General features: G+C 50.9%; 9 protein-coding genes across 9 annotated transcripts; 6 read left to right on the top strand and 3 right to left on the bottom strand.

Annotated features, from left to right (window-relative positions):
• Positions 1 to 266: 266 nt before the first annotated feature.
• Positions 267 to 1,255, bottom strand: N7447_001524 (urea carboxylase-associated family protein; the record flags this gene model as incomplete). Its single annotated transcript, XM_057225800.1, has 2 exons — positions 267 to 463; positions 520 to 1,255. 2 exons carry the CDS (start codon positions 1,253 to 1,255, stop codon positions 267 to 269), a joined length of 933 nt encoding a protein of 310 aa, XP_057089816.1.
• Positions 1,256 to 1,807: 552 nt separating this feature from the next.
• Positions 1,808 to 5,478, top strand: N7447_001523 (GTPase BMS1; the record flags this gene model as incomplete). The annotated part of the gene is made up of 3 exons (XM_057225799.1): positions 1,808 to 1,865; positions 1,942 to 2,012; positions 2,068 to 5,478. The coding sequence occupies 3 exons, from the start codon at positions 1,808 to 1,810 to the stop codon at positions 5,476 to 5,478; spliced, it is 3,540 nt and encodes a 1,179-aa protein (XP_057089815.1).
• Positions 5,479 to 6,050: 572 nt separating this feature from the next.
• N7447_001522 (uncharacterized protein) lies at positions 6,051 to 6,493 on the top strand (the record flags this gene model as incomplete). The annotated part of the gene is made up of 3 exons (XM_057225798.1): positions 6,051 to 6,188; positions 6,224 to 6,320; positions 6,378 to 6,493. 3 exons carry the CDS (start codon positions 6,051 to 6,053, stop codon positions 6,491 to 6,493), a joined length of 351 nt encoding a protein of 116 aa, XP_057089814.1.
• Positions 6,494 to 7,426: 933 nt separating this feature from the next.
• On the top strand, positions 7,427 to 9,105 carry N7447_001521 (uncharacterized protein; the record flags this gene model as incomplete). Its single annotated transcript, XM_057225797.1, has 2 exons — positions 7,427 to 8,146; positions 8,200 to 9,105. The coding sequence occupies 2 exons, from the start codon at positions 7,427 to 7,429 to the stop codon at positions 9,103 to 9,105; spliced, it is 1,626 nt and encodes a 541-aa protein (XP_057089813.1).
• Positions 9,106 to 9,413: 308 nt separating this feature from the next.
• On the bottom strand, positions 9,414 to 11,460 carry N7447_001520 (Major facilitator superfamily domain general substrate transporter; the record flags this gene model as incomplete). Its single annotated transcript, XM_057225796.1, has 7 exons — positions 9,414 to 9,428; positions 9,481 to 9,558; positions 9,611 to 9,705; positions 9,784 to 10,242; positions 10,337 to 10,768; positions 10,834 to 10,911; positions 10,971 to 11,460. Coding segments are annotated over 7 exons (1,647 nt in total), but the record flags the coding sequence as incomplete, so codon positions are not given.
• Positions 11,461 to 12,214: 754 nt separating this feature from the next.
• On the top strand, positions 12,215 to 14,594 carry N7447_001519 (transcription factor domain-containing protein; the record flags this gene model as incomplete). The annotated part of the gene is made up of 3 exons (XM_057225795.1): positions 12,215 to 12,299; positions 12,355 to 12,409; positions 12,464 to 14,594. The coding sequence occupies 3 exons, from the start codon at positions 12,215 to 12,217 to the stop codon at positions 14,592 to 14,594; spliced, it is 2,271 nt and encodes a 756-aa protein (XP_057089811.1).
• A 538-nt stretch (positions 14,595 to 15,132) lies between these two features.
• On the top strand, positions 15,133 to 15,904 carry N7447_001518 (O-methyltransferase; the record flags this gene model as incomplete). The annotated part of the gene is made up of 2 exons (XM_057225794.1): positions 15,133 to 15,610; positions 15,726 to 15,904. The coding sequence occupies 2 exons, from the start codon at positions 15,133 to 15,135 to the stop codon at positions 15,902 to 15,904; spliced, it is 657 nt and encodes a 218-aa protein (XP_057089810.1).
• Positions 15,905 to 16,140: 236 nt separating this feature from the next.
• Positions 16,141 to 16,758, top strand: N7447_001517 (putative lactoylglutathione lyase (Glo1); the record flags this gene model as incomplete). Its single annotated transcript, XM_057225793.1, has 1 exon — positions 16,141 to 16,758. One exon carries the CDS (start codon positions 16,141 to 16,143, stop codon positions 16,756 to 16,758), a length of 618 nt encoding a protein of 205 aa, XP_057089809.1.
• Positions 16,759 to 16,996: 238 nt separating this feature from the next.
• Positions 16,997 to 19,404, bottom strand: N7447_001516 (CCCH zinc finger and RRM domain protein; the record flags this gene model as incomplete). Its single annotated transcript, XM_057225792.1, has 5 exons — positions 16,997 to 17,314; positions 17,375 to 18,354; positions 18,403 to 19,080; positions 19,135 to 19,253; positions 19,340 to 19,404. 5 exons carry the CDS (start codon positions 19,402 to 19,404, stop codon positions 16,997 to 16,999), a joined length of 2,160 nt encoding a protein of 719 aa, XP_057089808.1.
• Positions 19,405 to 19,660: the final 256 nt, after the last annotated feature.

Genomic DNA, 19,660 nt, shown 5'->3' with positions numbered 1-19,660 from the left:
GGTTGGGTGTGGTACTGATGTGATCTATTGGTATCCTTATCTGACCTGGGCTTTTACAATTTTAACTCAATCTCTGAAAGATTTCCCATGACATCCCTCTGAAATGACCCCTTTCCGTCTAATCCCTTCATCTGTTGTAAAGGAGGGGAATCGCTATTGATGCAACAGTGCGAGGCAATGACATCATATCCAAGAAACGCGGGGCAATATGTCTTTGCATAGTCAACTCAATAGATGGCTCTATAATTTTACTTGATAATCTCACCCTAGACTCCAATGTAACCATCCTCCTCCCGGGAAGGCATCTTCATCCCGTGCATTCCCTTGTACTTGGGGCTTTCTGGAGCCTTCCACCCCTCCAGGACCTTATCATCTGCCAGTTGATATACCTCCACACCCAACGGACGACAAGTGGCTCCCATATCACCCTCCTTATCATCCCAACCCCAATTGGACAAATCGCCTGAGAGTATAATTAGCATGAAACTAAGACATTCATGTATCACAAAGGTGCCATACCGCCAGGGCACGCAGATAGCGCGCAGAGAACATCCACTTCGGCAAAGAACTCAAAGTACTCGCCCGCCTTTGCAGGGGAGGTCTCCATGAAGTACTTTCCATCCTCATCCAACCCCGTCACTTGAAACACATTCAAGACATCGTGAACGTCTAGCTCTGTCAGCCCATGAGGGACGACAGAACGAGTCAAGTTCGAATGACAGTGGAAGTCAAAGGTCTCTCCACCCATAAGCAAGTTCACGTAAGGATCGCATCGAGTGCCCATCAAATCATGCACCCGCCCTCCAAACTGCGTAGTCCCAAACGCAACCTCTGGGTTGCGCTTCCCATCTGGTCCAAGCACGTCATGCAACTGCCCGCCACCCAACGAATCACCCGTGATGGTTACGAGGGGCCGCAGGTACGGCAGGTTCGACCACAGCCGATCGCCCACTGAGACGTGGGAGGCGTGAATCTGTCGGGTACGCGCAGCCCACATCCGTTCTCGGGGGTTGTTTGCGTTCCAGATGTTCAGGTCGCCCACCTGTGGCCCCTTCGGCGTGGTTAGACGACAGATGTGGCCGGCGGGGACAATCCACGCCTGAGCGGAGCACGGTCTGATAATGAATGATTCCTTTGGGATCCGTGCAGAAGGGGTGTATGCAGTTTCGGAGATTGATCGGTACAACTTTGAAGTTGCATGAACCCCCGAATCGGGTGGTGCTGTGTAAGCTGGGGGTGGTCGGCGTGCAGACATTATATGCGGTTTGTGGGGTTATATAGAAATTGGATATGACACAAAATTCTAGTAGACACCAAGCGAGACTGGATTCATGGAATACGGGGAAGATATGGAGTATTTTATAGCTCTAGATGATCGGAGGCTTCCCGATGCCAACTCTTTCTGCCCCGCATGATAACCGCGAAGGGAAATTACATCCTGTGATTTCTAAAGAAGTGCACGGTGCGAGATAGGAGGCGCTATCGCACGGAACCTAGTGCCGTAAACTGAAGGAAAGCTCAAGCAGCGGGGTCTCTGATGTCTCATGGCTCGGAGTGGAGCCAAATGGCCGGGCCGGTGGAGGATAAAAGTTCTTCCTGCCTCAGGCCATTATCCAAGACATTCTGATGCCTTAGGCCATAATACTTTTGGTTATCCTGACTAAGGTTTATCCACTCCGCTTTGGCAAAAAAATAATTATTGCTAATTTTCTAGCCGTCGGGGAAAGTCCTCTACATTGCGCTTGCCTTTCTTTCTTTTGATAAAAGCAGTGGATCTGTTGAGGTAATATACCTCTTTACAGATATCATGGAGCAGCAGGCCAACAGGGCGCATCGTCCTGCCAAAGAGAAGAAGAAATTTGAGGGTACGGCAACACCACTCTGATAAAACTGCAAACTCTCTGCTTTTGAGCCCAGGCTAACAACGATTCCTCTTTACAGGTGCTAATCCGAAAGCATTCGTCACTTCAAGACCTGGAAAACTCAATAAGCAGGCTGCGCGATCGCATGATGTATGTATATGGAATTTTTCTGCTGGTCAATTGATGCTGACCCGGACTTCTCTAGGTTAAAGAAAAGAGGCTCCATGTCCCCCTCGTGGATCGTATGCCCGAGGAGGCCCCGCCAGTCGTTGTCGCCATCGTTGGACCCCCGGGAGTTGGCAAGACCACTCTGCTCAAGTCTTTGATCCGCCGCTACACCAAGCAAACCCTCAGCTCCCCGCAAGGCCCGTTGACCGTTGTTACGACTAAGCGCAAACGTCTCACATTCATCGAATGCCCGTCCGACTCTCTTGCAGCAGCGATCGATGTTTCCAAGATCGCAGATATTGTGCTTCTCATGATTGACGGAAACTTTGGGTTCGAGATGGAGACTATGGAATTTTTGAACGCCTTGCAGACGTCTGGTATGCCGGGTAACGTCTTCGGTATTCTTACCCATCTTGATCAATTCAAGAAACACAGCACCCTAAAGGACGCGAAAAAGCGCCTGAAGCACCGTTTCTGGAGTGAGCTATACGCTGGCGCAAAGCTCTTTTACTTGTCTGGTGTTATCAACGGCCGTTACCCCGATCGTGAAGTGCACAACCTTTCCCGGTTCTTGTCCGTCATGAAAAATCCTCGTCCGCTGGTGTGGCGCAACTCTCACCCCTACGCACTTGCAGATCGTTTCTTGGATATTACACCACCTACTCAGATCGAGGAGAACGCGAAATGTGATCGCACAGTCGCACTCTACGGTTACCTGCGCGGCACCAACTTCCCCTCCCATGGCGCCCGAGTCCATGTTCCTGGTGTTGGTGATCTGACAGTTGCGAACATTGAGGGCTTGCCCGATCCATGCCCGACTCCCTACATGGACCAGCAGATCGCCAAAGCTACCGGGAAATCGAACAGGCGCAAGCTTGGCGAGCACCAGAAGCTGCTCTTCGCTCCTATGTCTGATGTCGGTGGTGTCTTGGTCGACAAGGATGCAGTTTACATCGATGTCAAGACTAACACCTTTGACCGGGACTCTGATGAGGATTCGGACGATGAGGAACGCCGAGGTCTTGGCGAGCACCTTGTTGTTGGCCTTCAAGGCGAGCGCAAGATGTTGGGTGAGGCTGATCAGGGTGTTCGTCTCTTCCGTGGCGGCGAGGCCCTCAACAAAGCAGATGACGACGAGACAGGCCGGAAGGATCAACGCCGCGCCCGCGTGGCCGTACCCGAACCAGATGACTTAGTTATCCCCGAAGGATCCGATAGCGAAGAGGAGATCCTTGAAGATATTGACGAGGATGATGTGACAGATGATGAAGGCGAACTTGAAATGTCTGCACCCGCTGACTTTGGAGCCCGTTTTAAGGCCAAACAGAACGGAAATGACGACGGAGAAGCAGAAGACATGGCTTTCGCTGATAGTGATTCTGACCTGGGCTCCATATCTTCAGTTTCAGACCAGGAACTCGAGAGTGGTGATGAGGACGAGGACGAGGACGAGGATGAGGATGAGGAAGGCAATGTTCGATGGAAGGAGAACATGCTCGCCAATGCCAAGTCTCTTCACGGAAAGCGCCCTCCTTTCCGAGTCAGCGACCTGTCAAGAATGATGTACGACGAGTCGATCACCCCACTTGATGTCGTGAAGCAATGGCGCGGTGAAGATTCCGACGATGAGGAGGACGAGGAAGATGGAACCGCTGACGACGAAGGCGAGGACTTCTTCAAAAAGACAAACAACGAAAAAGAAGACCAAGCCGACTTCCGCGCCGTTCCAGAGTACGACTACGATGAGCTGGAGCGGAAGTGGCGGGACGAGGAGTTGCTCGAATTAATCAAACTCCGCTTCATCACTGGTAAACTGTCCGGTGGTGGCTCAGATGATGAGGATGAAGATATGGACGAGGACGAGGATGACGATGAGGGTGACGGTGACTACGAGGATTTGGAATCTGGCGAAGTTTTCAATGGTATCAAGGAAGATGGCGATGAAGATGAGGAAGGGGAAGACGATGATGAGCCTGAAAAGGCTGCCGATCTGGAAGCCGAGCGTGAGCGAAACGCCAAAAAGAAGGAAGAACTGAAACTACGCTTCGAAGAAGAGGACCGTGAAGGCTTTGGAAAAGTTCAGGACGGGACGCACGATGGTATCGATGGCCAGTTCGGCGAAGATGATTGGTACGATCTGCAGAAAGCCAAGCTGCAAAAGCAGGCAGATATCAACCGCGCCGAATTTGAGACACTTGACCCTGCCTCTCGCGCCCGGGCTGAAGGTTACAAAGCCGGCACCTACGCACGTATCGTCCTCGAGAACGTACCTTACGAGTTTGTCTCCAAGTTCAACCCTCGCTTCCCTGTCATCGTTGGTGGTCTCGCACCTACTGAGGACCGATTCGGCTACGTGCAGATCCGGATTAAGAGACACCGCTGGCACAAGAAGATTCTCAAGACCAACGATCCATTGATCTTCTCGCTTGGTTGGCGTCGTTTCCAGACCATGCCTATTTATAGCACCTCCGACAGTCGGACGCGAAACCGCATGCTCAAGTATACACCTGAGCATATGCACTGCTTCGCTACCTTCTACGGTCCTCTTGTCGCTCCTAACACCGGTTTCTTATGTGTGAACTCGTTCTCGAACAAAAACCCCGGTTTCCGCATTGCCGCCACTGGTGTTGTTCAGAGCGTGGATGAGCACACGGAAATTGTCAAGAAGCTCAAGCTCACTGGTCACCCTTACAAGATCTTCAAGAACACGGCGTTCATCAAGGATATGTTCACCTCTGGGCTGGAAATTGCGAAGTTTGAAGGTGCATCCATCAAGACTGTCTCCGGTATTCGCGGTCAAATCAAGCGTGCGCTATCCAAACCCGATGGCTGTTTCCGTGCTACATTCGAGGACAAGATTTTGATGAGTGATATTGTCTTCCTACGCGCTTGGTATCCCATCAAGCCGCACCGCTACTACAATCCTGTGACCAACTTGTTGGACCAAGTCGATGGTGAAAAGGGTGATAACGGATGGCAAGGCATGCGCTTGACCGGTGAAGTCCGTCACGCCCAGGGCATCGCCACCCCCCAAATCAAAGACTCAACCTACAAGCCCATCGAAAGACAAGAACGTCACTTCAACCCGCTCCGTGTACCAAGACAGCTCGCCGCCGAGCTCCCCTTCAAGTCGCAGATCACCAAGATGAGGGGTCATAAGGAGCCGACCTACATGCAGAAGCGTGCCGTTGTCCTCGGAGGCGAGGAAAAGAAGGCCCGTGACCTCATGCAGAAGCTCACTACCATGCGCAACGAGAAGCAGGCTAAGCGATCTGCCAAGCAGGAGGAGCGCCGCAAGGTCTACCGTGCTAAGGTGGCCGATGGGCTGGAGAAGAAGGCTGAGCGCGAGAAGAGAGAGCGCAATGATTACTGGCGCAAGGAGGGCAAGAAGCGCAAGAACCCGGATGAAGACTCTGGTGGCCGCGGACGCGGCAAGAAGCGCAAGTGATCTATTCTTTGTTCTTGAACATGTCTTAATCTACTTGGGTCTTTTGCATAGATGGCGTTTGGACCCAAAACTTGTACCTACATTATGTTGGATGTTTATTATATCAAAACTATTTCATGAATGCACTACTGTTTGCCCAGGCTGTCTTCTTCTATATCATCTATACTATGCTTCTCGCCTGTCATACTGGTATCCGATGCCAGGTGTAGAATCTCCGACTCGCATCAAAGTTGGAGCATATGAAAGCACCCACCGGTTCCCAAGGTAGGGAAGTTTTATAGCAAACCTAGGATTTGGATTGTTCATATTACTGATGTGGTTTAGTAGATAAGAAAATATTCCTTCCGTCGTCGGACACCACAAACCCAAACTCGCAAAGCTTCATTCCATAACAAGCTTAATAGCACTCGCAGTCCTGTTTATATTATCCTCACGAATTCTCATTGCCATCGATTTCCAATTATCCAACTAACTATATCTGTTTTCTATCAAGCTCCATGAAAGCTTGGCCTTCATTTATCAATACAACATCTTGACATCTTTCCCAAACATCAAACAACAACTAGAAAGACATGGCTCCTATCTCAGGCCTTGCCAACGACAACATGATGTCTCCTCGGGCTAACAATAACCACGAGGTTGATATGGAGAGAGGAATCTTTCTCGTGAAGCTTCTGTTCGGCATTCTCATCGCTACAATCGTCGTGTTCGTTGGGTGGATGGCGGACTTATCAGCTATATTAAGTGCAAGCCCAAGCTTAATCCCACGCTTGAGGACTGTAGGGAGAAGTATGAGGGCTGGAAGAAGAAGATGGGGGCCTGGCATGGCCCCAAAGAACCAAGTGAGTTGGTACTTGAACCCCTCAGTCGCTTGTCTTTGATACCAGCATTCCTTCTAGGGGCGCCAGAGCCTGCTCACGTAGCTCACCATACTTCTCAGGCTCCGGAGGTCAAGCCGATCGTTCGTGATTTGACCTCGGAGCATATGAGGATGTCGACGGCGGCCATGGTTTAGGGGAAGTGTGTGTGTGTGTGTGTGTGGCTCGGTCTGGTAGAGATACAAAAGGCCTGCCAGACTGATGCCTGTATTTGATACGGAGGAAAGGGGTTCTTGTTTCTTGTTTCTTGTGTCTTTTGTTCTTCTTTCTCTCGGCTTATCCTTACTTTCCGCTGAGTTGTAACTTGACTCTGTCGTCGTTGGAATTGAGTCATATGGGATTATAGTTCCTGTACATATTATCATTATTGTGAATTCTAAATCTGATTCTTTTACTTTCTTGACTTGTATATTGTAGTCTCGTAGATCTTGTATGCTTGGGAGTGCCCATCGCACACAAGCCCACCGAGCCCACACACACCCATCTTCCACCATCTTCATCTTTGAATGACCTTATATTGATTCGTTAAGAATAATCTTCATCTACAGAAACTCATTGAATCAGATGAAATTGGTCTAGTACCATCCACGTGACCGCGCCTACACGCGTGTTCCACCAGTAACCCTTCAATCTACCAACTACTCAACGGGCTTTCTTTTCGTGCTAGCATATTGTGGCGCATCTATATTCAAAATAGTTCTTACTGCATTCTTTTCTTCAAATCCCTGTCGGGTCCTTCATCCCGGTTCAGAATCACGGAGGAATCCATTTGCCGCCTCGTGCTGTCGCAACCCTTGCGCGCGTGCTGGTCGATCGCCACTCGATCGGGCAGATGCCCCTGGTTTCTACAGTACTCCCACGCGTCTTGTTGAGATATCAACTGTTAGTTGCGTCTAAATCACTTGGTATCGAACTTTCCCGCCTCCGATTCTCGATGTGGTGACTCGAGACAGGGCATGCGTGTTGAGATCGTGCGGCCGTGTAAACTCGCGATTAAAGCTAGCTCGCGCGTATTTGCGGATTGTCGCTATCCCAACACCTTTTAATCTTCCACATCCCCAACCTTGATCATGAATGACGGTCACGATGTTATGTCTAATCGCGGGGTGCTCCATGCGGAGGCCAGTGCGAACACCTATTCTATGAACAACGCGACGTCTCCCGTCCCTCACAAACCAATACCTTCGGCCGACACCCAAATCACACAATTGCCGCAACCACTATCACTACAAATAGATGGCTTGAACGCTGTTACCGTCGCTCATGGTGACGGCAACCCGAACCTAGCCTATATCGAATCATCGGAGCGCGGCAGCGATACGTCGGGCGATGGCCGACAACTAGACCTTTCCGCTAGCACCCTCACAGTCTCTATATCCAGCCTTCCTTTATCCTCGACCAATGGTAATCACCAGTCGACAGAGTTCGGTAACTCTCATACATTGAATGGACATACATCGATACCGTGGGTGGATCGGGAGTTATTGGAATCCCAACTCGCCCCGCACATGCAGCCGGTGAATGGAGGCACCTCAATAGATCGATGGCGACCCTCATTGTCGCCGATCAAAGCCAGCAATGTTGCAATATCACCGCCGCCATCGCCAAAACATTCGCGCACAAAGTCGAACTTTGATGCTAGCTTGGCCCCAAGCCAGAAACGGACAGCAGCTGGCGACTTCAAATCCACTTTAGATCCACCCACACCTCATAGTGCCGACGCGAATGGAGCTGCACGGCGACGCTCGAAGAGTACGGGCTCGTCAGCTTATGGGAGTAGGATTGCACAGGTAACGCATTCACCCGCCCACTCAAGAGTCCATAGCTCATTTGTATTGCCCAGTTGTCGGTCCATATCCGTACACGTCTGTCATACGCGGCTGCCAAAATAGAACAGGCCCGACAGTCGCGTGAAGCTACCCCACAAACCGCACTGCGAACATACAACAGCGCGACGCCACTGAGCCCGTCGGCAACAACTGACGTCGCATCATTACCGGCAGGAAACTCCACGCGGTTTTCACCAGATTCCCAAACATCTTCCAACGGAAACCCCCATCATTTCCCGAGCCATAACCGCTCGCGATCAGCATTCTCATCTAATCAATTCCTCCCAATTCCCAAGCTAGCACCGCCTTTGGATATCATCTCATCGAATGGTCATAATCAGCGCCGTCGACCGAATCCCAACGCAGTCACCAAACCTTCAGACCACACCCCCATCTCCCGCCACCGACGCCACCATTCACACCAAGAGAATGGACTCACCCGACCACTCAACGGCCAAGCAGCTCTAGGATCAATGACGCCCTCGCTCTCATCATCTTATGCAAATGTGCCAACATCCACACCGAATGGCTTCTATAGACCCCGCACCCTCTCCGAAAACACACTCATGGAACAAGACGCCATCGAGACCCTGATGTTCATGTCCAGCCCCGAGAACTTGGGGTATCGATTCAGCCCTCGCCTACTCCAAGCAGCGAGCACGCAAAGCAGCGTGAACGAGTCGATCAACGCTTCCAGCAATGGGACTCACCACAATGGAAGCCAGAGTTCCCAAAGTTCTGAGTCTCACAATGGTCGTGGGCCTGGAAGAAAACCAGGACTGGAAGCCCATGCTGGTGATGATATTGATCGCCTTTTGGACCAAATGGATAGTGATAGCGAGGATGAGGGTCGGTATGCATCGTATCGTCTTGGGATTAATGGCGCACATCCATTTAGAGGACATCAACGCCCGAGGTAATTGCATTTGTTCTAAGATTTCAGGATTTTGCATGGGACACATGGCAGGATCATGTCATGTGTACATCGTTTTAGCATTGTGGGGGATTTCTTTTTTGGAATTTCTGGCATAACCATGCTCAAATCACAGGAAGCGTACGATTGGTATGACTTGAATTCACTTGCTGTTATGAAACATCAGATAGGGCATTTATCTGGCCCTGAAATAGTTGATAATATGCATGTTGGCTCTATGTGATCTTCCACCCTAAAATACTATGATTAAGTTACTTTTTGTCGTGTTCGTGGTTTGTATGCGCTGTACGTCATTTAATGTGCGAGTTCCTATCATCCCATTAGTCTCGAACAGTGTACATCCATAGAGAGCACCGCTTACACTTGCGAGCTTGCTCCTGGCTCGAATCTTGGGTCCGTATAAGGCCAGCACCCAGGGGACCAGAGTCAAAGCAGCACCCTATTTTAATCCAGTCAGTCGATTTTCTTCTTTAGGGTGAAAGTTGCCTTACAAGTCCTCCCAATAGACTTGATGCCTCTGGATAACCAAGGTTGGTGAACATGGCACTCGTGACCAACGGAAAGATACCACCGAGCAAGTTCCGGCCTAATGGGCAAGATATCAGCAAATATTCCAACACATACTCAGACCTTCATCAAAAGAACAACCCAAGGAAAAACTTACAACAAGACTGCGCCGCAATCGCTGAACTCGCATACCGGTGATAAGTATCAGCGAGGTAATTAAACGTAGCGAGATAAATAGAAAAGATGCCCATAGTAGCACAGCCAACGGCCATAGCGGGCACGATCCAATGAACGGATGGGAAAGAACTCCAGCCAAACCAGAACAGACCAATAGGCAGAAGCACAGACTCAATGCAAACGAAATACAGCCTGCCCTCGGGAGAAGTAGAGTGTCTGCCGAAGCGCATGGCGATGCGTTCTTGGTAGATGCTGATGACTGTGATAAGGATAACGCCGACGCACATTGAGGTAAAGACGGCGCCAGTTTGCTCGATTGTGAAGTTGTGGTTTGTGCGGAAGACGAGTGGTACTGAGCCAAATTGGAGGTAGAGAACGGCCCAGCTGAAAGAGACCCATAGGGAGAAGAAGAAGACCACTGGTTCGGTGAGGAGCATGTCTGGATTGAATATTAGCTTGTTTCTTTCTTTCTTGCTTTCTTCTTTCTTTGCCATTATCTTTGGGGATGGTTGATTGGGTTGGAGTAGACTTACGGAATGGCCTGTACAGCGAGATCTGGATCATGGTTGCGATCGATGCTCGTTGCTCGTCGCTCTTGACTTTCCATCTGATTCGACAAATGCGTTTCTCTTCGGACTCTTCGCTCGACAGGATTACACCGTGGTGGCCTGCTTCTTCGAGTTGCTCGTAGTACTGATTTAACTTGGCAGCTTTGCGGCTCAGCAGGACGCTGCCGCGCGTTTCTTTGAAGCAGAAGTAGATGACGATGACAAATACTGCAGACACAATTGCATGCGAGTAGAACACCCAGCGCCATGTGGTGCGGGTAATGACTGCGCCGGAGATCAGCGGTGCCAGGCCAGTACCGAACAATGCAGATCCAGAGAAAAGGGCCATGGGCGTGTTACGGTCCTGGGCGTGATATATGTCACTGATCACGCCGCCAACCATGGTGGAAAATGTTGCTGTGAAAGTGTCAAGTCAATATTTATAGAGGACGGGTGGGAAAATCGAGGTAGGTTATACATACATCCCCCCACACCCTGGAAGAAACGAGCTACAAGCAATCCAGCAAAGGACTGCGTGCCGCCACAGCCAACTAAACTAGCTATTGACATACCAAGTCAGCATATGCCAAGTGACAACAGTAGAGCGCGGTATACATACCAACGAAGAGAATCCCACTAACGATAAAGATCGGTCTCCGTCCATTAATCTCGGAAAATGGAGCTAGCACCATCGGTGCCAGAGCAAACCCACAACAGAAAGTCGTGATGCTCAGATTGTACACGACGGTACTAATCCCCCACAGTTTAGTCAGTTCCTCGGATGCAGGACTAACCTCGCCCGCCGCATAACCTGCTAGCGCAGTAACCCCGCAGGCGATATAAGTCATCATCGATTTACGCCATTTCGGCCAGAGAAATGGAGATGTATATTTCTCTAGACTAGGTGGCTCTGGTGGTGGTGATTGAGCGGGACCGGGAGGTAAAGTAATGCAAGGTGTCGGTAGGGGCGTTTCTAGCTCTAGATATCGGAATTCGATATCTTGAGAGCTGCATAGAGACTCGGGGGTCTCCTCGCGCTTTTCCATAGTTGGTTTAAATGACCCGAGCGTTGTAGATGCCGTGTAGTGAGTCAGGATAGCAAGAATTTTCTAGGTTTTGACGGACATTTGGTTGTTTATAGGCTAAGCATCTAGGGCGTGGAGTTGCCCGAAAGAAAATTGGAGAACGGTTCAAAGGCCGAGACATTAATAATCCCCCCCCAATTTGATGTATCATTCTAATAGAATAATGCGGAGCATCGTGATCTTCTATATGGCCTTTTGCAGTACATGCTAGGTCTCATGCCGCGATGTACATCAAAGCACTGGAATCCTCCAAAGTACAAAGCTTGTGGGACTGATAACGGCCATCCGTGGTACGTGGACCCGAGGCCTTGGCGTTGGAGTCATATATATACCGCCTGCTGAATATGTCCTAGCTCTATCTCTTTTTCTGAAGGATTTTCACTTCATATCAGAATTATTACAAGCGAAAGACTCTATTTCTCCTACATCTAGGGGAGGAAAATGAGTGAAACGAGGGGCTTAGAGCGTAGCATTCATAATTGACAATACAAGGTATACTTCTCCGCATAACTGTAACCAGGCCTGCTGTTTAGTGGAAATTTCCCCAACTCGGGGATTGGGGATTGGGGAATTTGGGTTGATTCGGTAGAGCTGATTAACAATCAATATAGAATCACCAATAAGTCAATGTAGTGCATGGCTGTGCAGGGCCAAGCATAGGATCAGTTCCAATCAATTTCGACCTGGGTATGTGTGGTACCTGTGGAGGGTATAGTCAAACCGGAGTTGCGCTACAATCCCCCGAGATATCTCACCCATTCACTCCACATGTCCACCAATGTTGACTAGCAAGCCTTACCAATGTCATCGATGCCCGAGGGCATTTGCTCGTCTAGAACATCTTCAAAGGCACGATCGCTCACGTATGTCTTCGAGGCCTTGGACTAAATACCCCGTACCCCGTCTAATACCCCACAGATACCAAAGAGAAACCGTTTGTTTGCGTTCAATGTCCCAAGGCCTTTACACGCAAGTATGATATATAACCCAACACTCCAGTGGGCTTATTAGATACTTACAATTCTAGGGACCTGCTGGCCCGTCATGAGCGTCTCTCTCACAACCCCGATGCCAGTCCAGCCAGCAATCAGACACAGACGCCCTCCCCCGCAAATCCCCCCACACTGGACGGGTTAGACTCATTGGCATCTGCAGTCACAAACCACGCCCAATCTAATCGCAGTGCTTTACAGGCACCTAATGACCATTTCCGATTACCACGGGCCGTGCACCGCCCGACGCTGAGTGCTCAGTTGGACAGCACAAACACTCCCTCTGTAGGACCCAGTACCCCATCTCCAGGCCCAGATTTTGGATACGCTCTGGGTGCTTTTGGACCAGGATTATATCAGGGTCATGACTTTACCTCATTTTTGGATAGCGTCCCCTTGCCAAATCATCCGTTTTCGCCAGCTTATCAACCACTCCCGCTATTCCCACCGTTGAACTTCTCCCCAGCTCTAGATTATGATCGATCTTCAGATAGAGGGACTTTGACTGAATCTACTCCTTCGACTCCTTCGAGTTCTATACTTCCCCGACATGGCGCTCAGTTGCCCTCGCTCCAGCCGGAGGGATATCACATCTCCCCCAAGGCGCGCCAGCCCACGGGATTCGTACCGGTCACGGCTCAATGTCGGGACAAGCTCTTGGATATGCTGTCCGACTACGCCAATGTGGTCCCAGACCCATCGCTACCATCTCGGCATGCGTTATCCCGATGTTTGACCGGGTATGTAACCGGTTTCCACGATCACTACCCCATCGTGCATCTCCCGACCCTCGATGTAGACTCGATGACATTGCCGCTCTTCCTATCGATGGCCGCATTGGGTGCACGGTATTGCCGTGAGCCAGATACTAGCATGCGTCTCTATCAAATTGCCAAACCGCTAACTTTGGAACATGTTCGTCGGGTCTTCCAGTCGGGCAAATTGCCCACGGTCAACGCGGCCGACGACATTGATATATTAGAGACTGTGCAAGCTTTATTGTATCTGAACTCAGTGTCGCTATGGTTTATCAATAACCCCCCATACCACGAGGCGCTGTCACTCCGCAGTCTAATGGAAATGCTCATCCGACAAGGCGGACTCAATCGGCTACCCGAGTATGACGGGACATGGAGTAGCTGGATACGACGGGAAAGAGTAAAGCGCACCAAACTAATTGTCCTCTGTTTCTTCAACATTCACACCATCGTCTTCGATGTCCCACCAGTGATTCTCACAGAAGATTTCACAGTTGAATTACCTTGCACCGAAAAGGAATGGCAAGCCTCGCGCGCAGACCTCTGGCAAGCAGAGCGCATGAACAGTCCCGGCGAACCAAAGTTCCAAGACGCCCTTTCCGCCCTATTTGCGCCAACCGACAATGTAGAACGGTTCTCCTCGCTCGGCGGCTACGTGTTAATCCACGCGATCCTACAAGACATCTGGCTAATGACCAAAGCGGGCCGATTACCCGTGTCACGGCGGAACCGCTTCACCTCATCATCAATGACATCCACACCGGAGCTTGTGCACGTCGAGCATGCCCTAGAACGCTGGTGCCAGTGCTGGGAGCGCAATCAAGAATCATCCGTTGACCCACTCAGCCCGAACGGTCCTTTATCCTTCACATCAGCAGCTCTGCTTCGACTAGCCTACATCCGACTCAACGCAGACTGCGGATCATCCCGCCAACTGCAAACATGGGACCCCGCCCAGATTGCAACCAGTCTCCGTGAAAACCTCCACGTCCAACGCGGCGACCGTCTTACGCGCGCTGCGCTCCACTGCGCACATGCCCTCAGTACACCCGTCAAGCTCGGTATTGGATTTGTCGCGCACTCGCAGGTGGCTCTGTGGTCGAACCAGCATGCTTTGTGCTCCCTGGAGTGCGCGGTGTTGTTGGCTAAGTGGCTCGAGGCGATTACGGTGCCGGATCCGGATCCGCGGCTGACGGAGCAGGAGACTCGGTTGCGAGATTTCGTGCTCGAGATGGTTATGGAGGTGCAGCATGGTGTTTCGAGGGAATGGTTGCTGGCTACTAATACCAGGCTCAGTGCTGCAGTTACTAGGTTGTGGGCACGGCTGTTTACGGCAGATTATATCTGGGAGATGGTTTCTTTGATTGGGAGGTCTTTGAATAGTTATGCGGACTTACTAGAGCAATAGAATGGGGTTTCTGTTGCTATGCTTGTATGGAGATCACATATCGTAATCCCGTTTCCATTGTTAGGGCCACTTTAGGCCAATTGACGGCCATCATAAGTTGTTATAGTAGCTCATTGGATATTGCCAGCTGTCGGAGCAGACGAGAGCTGTATTTAAATCACATATTATTCATGTCGGTTAGACTCGGCACTTCCGTCTTCGTCCTGTTGGCCCGTCTAACCCCAAATTCCCATAGGGCGTACATTCGCACATCGTACGGACTCTGCACAAGGTCCCCCGATGACTCACGGGATATCAATTTGACCTTGGACCTCGGAGCTTATGGAAATTTGGACCCAACTACCCTTCAGTTATCTACATTTCCCCAATTCCCCAATTATGATGCCTGATGCCTGTTTGCTCAGGCTCTCCAGGCTGACTGATACCCAAGTAGTTTATTCAATTATACAGTCCTTCTTCTCTTCTTCCCTTCCTCATCCTCTCCCTAGTAACCCAAGACATACTCCCTACCATCAAATAACCAACAAATCAATCCAAGATGTCCCCCTCACCCCTCATAGCATCTCCAGAACTCCTAACCCTCCTAAAAGACCTCCACACCAAATCTCTAAACCAAGAATCAACCGTTGACTGGAAAGGCCTCCCGGAACAATGCAGCGCTGAATTCGACTCCATCATGCTCGATAAGTTCATCGCACTCGACCAGGATAAGTGTGAACTAGTCTACCACCTCCTACGCAGCATCAACGCAAAGACAGTCGTCGAGGCCGGTACCAGTTTCGGCGTTAGCACCATCTACCTTGCGCTTGCCGTTGCAGAGAATGCGAAGCGCGTTGGCGCTACCGCTAAGCCGCGAGTAATCGCCACGGAGAAGGAAGAGTCTAAGGCTAAACTGGCGAGAGCGCATTGGGCGAGTGCGAGCAAGAACGTTGAAGATGTGATTGAGCTTCGTGTTGGAGATCTGCGTGAGACTCTTACTTCGGATCTGGGGACAGTGGATTTCTTGTTGTTGGATAGTAAGTGGTGATTTTCTTGGGTTCCGTAGGATATGGATATACATGTCTGGTGTTTTATATTCGATTGCTGTCTACTCGTGATAGTGGCAGCATATATACTAACCACCACTCCTAGTTTGGACGCCTCTCGCCCTCCCTGCGCTGAAGCTTGTCCAGCCGCACTTCCGGCCTGGCGCTGTCATCGTCGCTGATAATACGGTCAAGGCGGGTGATAGGTATCAAGAGCTCTTTGCGTATATTGATGCCGAGGGCAGTGGATTTCAGCGGGTGACGATGCCGTATGAGGGGGGTTAGATATGATTGTTTATCAGTAGATGTAGTCCCTTGACGTATTCCATAGCAGTACGCTGTCGGAGATCAATTCGTGCACCCCATGGGCTATTTCAACATAGTTCCTTCTCGTTGATAGGCCAAACGGGATCCGCCGAATATCAACCCCTCATTCTATCAAATCTCGAATTAATTTCAAGTTTATGTCCTTTATATCTCCCAACCTGATTCAATTCCATCAAGCCCATACATATTCAACCATGTCGGAAAACAAATTCCACCTCCCCCAAGAAGAAGGCCACTTCAACGCAGCCCCAAGCCTAAATCCACCCCCAACACCAGCAACAAAAGACTACAGACTAAACCACCTAGCCCTACGCATCCAAGACCCAGCTCGCTCCCTCCACTTCTACATCGACCTACTAGGAATGCGAGTAATCTTCACCATGAACGCCGGGCCCTTCACAATCTATTACCTCGGCCACCCACCGGCAGATGCAAAGACCTCGGAGGATATAAGCGCTTGGGCGAAGAGCACAAGCGAAATCCCCGCTATGACGAGGACTAGCGGACTTTTGGAATTGTATCATGTGCATGGCACGGAGAATGCGGATGCAGATGGATCTGTTTCTACGGGGAATACCCCCCCGCATCTTGGATTCGCGCATCTGGGGTTCACGGTTCCTGATGTGGCGACTGCAGTGCAGAGGTTGCGGGATGGTGGGATTAAGATTATTAAGGATGTAGGTGTTTGTTCGAGGGAGACTGTGCCACTTTCGGGGTGGGAGGAGGAGAGGGGGATTGGATGTGGTGAGATCCATGGGAATTATGCGTGGTTTTTTGAGAAATTTGCTATGGTTTCTGATCCGGTGAGTTGAATGTTTCCTATGATATTCCTATGCTAGCGTGGTTATGCTGATCCAAGTTGAAAGGATGGTTATACGGTTGAGTTGATTCCTCAGAGCGTGTGATGCTATGAGGATCTACTTTTGTATATTCTACGATTGTAGCGCTTTCTTTTAAGACAACAAGTCGGTAATGGAACGTCCATCCCGTGAGAATAGCTTAATGCAGCCTATACAACCAACATGTGATGGTAATCTAAAGGTAATGACATTACGCGCCCCAGCGGTCATCCTCCGCAACGTCGTAGTCCATATCCCGCGCGGGGGCGGTGTTGGCCACCGACGTAGACGACATGACTGTGTCTTCCGGTTCGTCCTGTCCAATGCCACCCTTGAATTCCGTGGATGACCCAGCGGTGGGAAGGACAATGGGAGGGTTAGGAACCCAGGTGAGCTGAACCTCACCCACGGAGGGGATGTTCCAGGGAGAGAACATGAGCTTCTCGGCCTGGAAGCGCTCTTTGAATGCCACCACGACGGTGTTGGGCTGGGTTGGGTGTGCCTCAATAGATTCGTATTCGCCAACGCCCTAAAACATAGCAAACAAATTAGTATATGCTTTTCTCCGGTTAGAAAGATAATAACTTACCATCAGGTGCTGACGCAATGCTTCGTCCTTGTCTGAGTTGAGCTCAACGCCCGATACGGCGACCCGTCGAGGCCGGTTATCCAGACGTAGCACGCCTCCTCGTCCCCGAGCCGCAAAGCCACCGCGCCCACGATATCCTCCGCGGAAATTGGGATCATAAGCACCGCGCCCACGGTATGTGCCTCGGCCGCGGAAGGTACCACGACCCCGGTATCCACCCCGTCCCGAAGGGTCGGCGGCAGGGTCGAGGCCAAGGCTCTTTGCCTCAGCCTCAAGGGCAGCCAATTGAGCTCGCAGCTGTTTCGTCTCATCACTGATATTCTCATCGGCGGCAGGCTCGACAGACATAGCATCCCCAGAACTGGCGGCATCGCTTGTGTCTGCTGTGCCTCCGAGCCGCTGCATGAGACGAGCTCGCTCCTCCTGCTGTTTCTTGAGAAGTTCCTCGCGCTGGCGCTCTAGAGCCTGCTTGGCTGCTTCGGTCTCCTGTCGCTTTTTCATTTTCTCTTCATGCGCCCGCTGTGCTTCTTGTTGTTGCTTCTCAAACTCTTCTTGGTTGAAAGCTGGGGCCTCAGGCTGTGCGCTGTCACGCCTTTCCTCGCGGTTAGGTTTGTACCAGTAAACCTTCACGAAACGGTTGTCGAAGATGACCTTGGGGCTGGACCACGCAGCCTTGGCTTCGGGGAAAGTTTCGTATTTGACCAAAGCAATCTTTTTGTAGGGTTGCAAAGTGACCTCGCTAATGCTGCCGAACTCAGAGAAGAACTCGCGCACAGAATCCTCGTTGAACTTGTCATCGGGAATCTGCTCAACAACAATCGTCGTAACAGACTGGTCCTCATTAGGTCCTGCCGATGAGAAATCGGACCGGCCGCGTCCTCGTCCGCTGAATCCGCCGCGACCACGGCCGCGGCCTCGGTCACCGCGCATGGGAGCACCGCCCCGCTGCGCATGCATACCAGCAGTCTTGGGGTCATATTCTGCGACTGTTAGCAATGGTGTATCTAGAGTGAATAAATTTCTCTTACCATCGTCTTTCGAGGCACCTCCCTCGCCGTGCTGGTAAGGGCAAGTGTTTCCTAGATAGCAGATACCTTGGGTATCATAGAACGGACACCGCTGGTTGCTTTGTGGGATTTGATCGACTCCTGGCTGACCGGGACCAGGCATCCCGGGCATAGGCATACCCGGCATCTGTGGGAATCCCATACCTTGCATACCCTGCATAGCTATCATTGCTGCCATAGGATCGTTCGGGTCGAATGGCGGGAAACCAGGCATCATGGGGAAGCCACCAGGCTGCTGCGGAGGAAACTGTTGGCCCTGTTGCTGTGGAGGGAACGGTTGACCCTGTTGCTGTGGGGGGTATTGTTGACCTTGTTGCATCTGATGTCCACCCATAAAGTCGCCCCGAGCGCCTCCGCGAGCGCCACGCCGTGCAGTCTTCATGGCGCGATTCTGGAACCCACCATCGTCACGATCGGGCTCCCCTTGGAATCCCTCATTAAAAGTTCGTTTGCGATTGGCGCTGCCGGGAGTAACGGCAGCCCTCGGGCCACTGGGGGCATTCTCAGGAGGCTGTGATGAAGGGATATGGGCAGCCGTTTGGGCCTGGCGCTGAGGCTGGGGTGCAGGTGCGGGCGTAGGAGGCGCGGGTTGCTTGGGACCGAAGGTTGTAAAGAGCTCGGTGACGAATGGCTGCGTGTCTAGGAAATGTTAGTATATGAAACAATTTAATGCGATTGAGACATTAGACGCACGTTCGCGTAGGAAATCCTCCAGGTTTTCCACCGAGACCTTTTTTATTTCCTCGGCTGGCGCATCGGACCTAACTAGCGCCAAAACATAGTCTGCAAGCACATCGGAGTCGGCATCAGAGCTATAGGCAGAATGAACATGATTAGTCGATGCTGTCTTTCACCGAGGCCCATGTCAAGACCCGATTCTAGTGCTTGATCCACTCACATGTCCTCCAGTTTTTTGACCACCCATTTCTTTACATCGGCGGCTTCCGCATCGGTAAACTGCATGACGAAGGCGGTTTTCGAGCAATTCCAAACTGTGAGGGTGGAATTGCGTCGAACAAACGATTGACGTGAAAGTGGCGATGATTGCAGGGATTCGGTTTCAACAAAACCGTCACTCGGGAAGATTCCTGCGTGTGCAGTAATTATCGCGTATGGGATGAAATCACAGCCTTGTGTGTATCAAATAACAAAGCTTGAGAAGAGTTTGTTTTAAGCTGATAAGTTTCACCCCCAACCGTGAGGGAATGTTAGAGTCATG

The sequence above is a fragment of the Penicillium robsamsonii genome, assembly GCF_028829455.1.
Source record: "Penicillium robsamsonii strain IBT 29466 chromosome Unknown utg000001l_segment0_segment0, whole genome shotgun sequence".
NCBI lineage: Eukaryota > Fungi > Ascomycota > Eurotiomycetes > Eurotiales > Aspergillaceae > Penicillium > Penicillium robsamsonii.
Note: the sequence above shows the minus strand (reverse complement) of the source record. Positions and strands in the feature narration are given on the sequence as shown.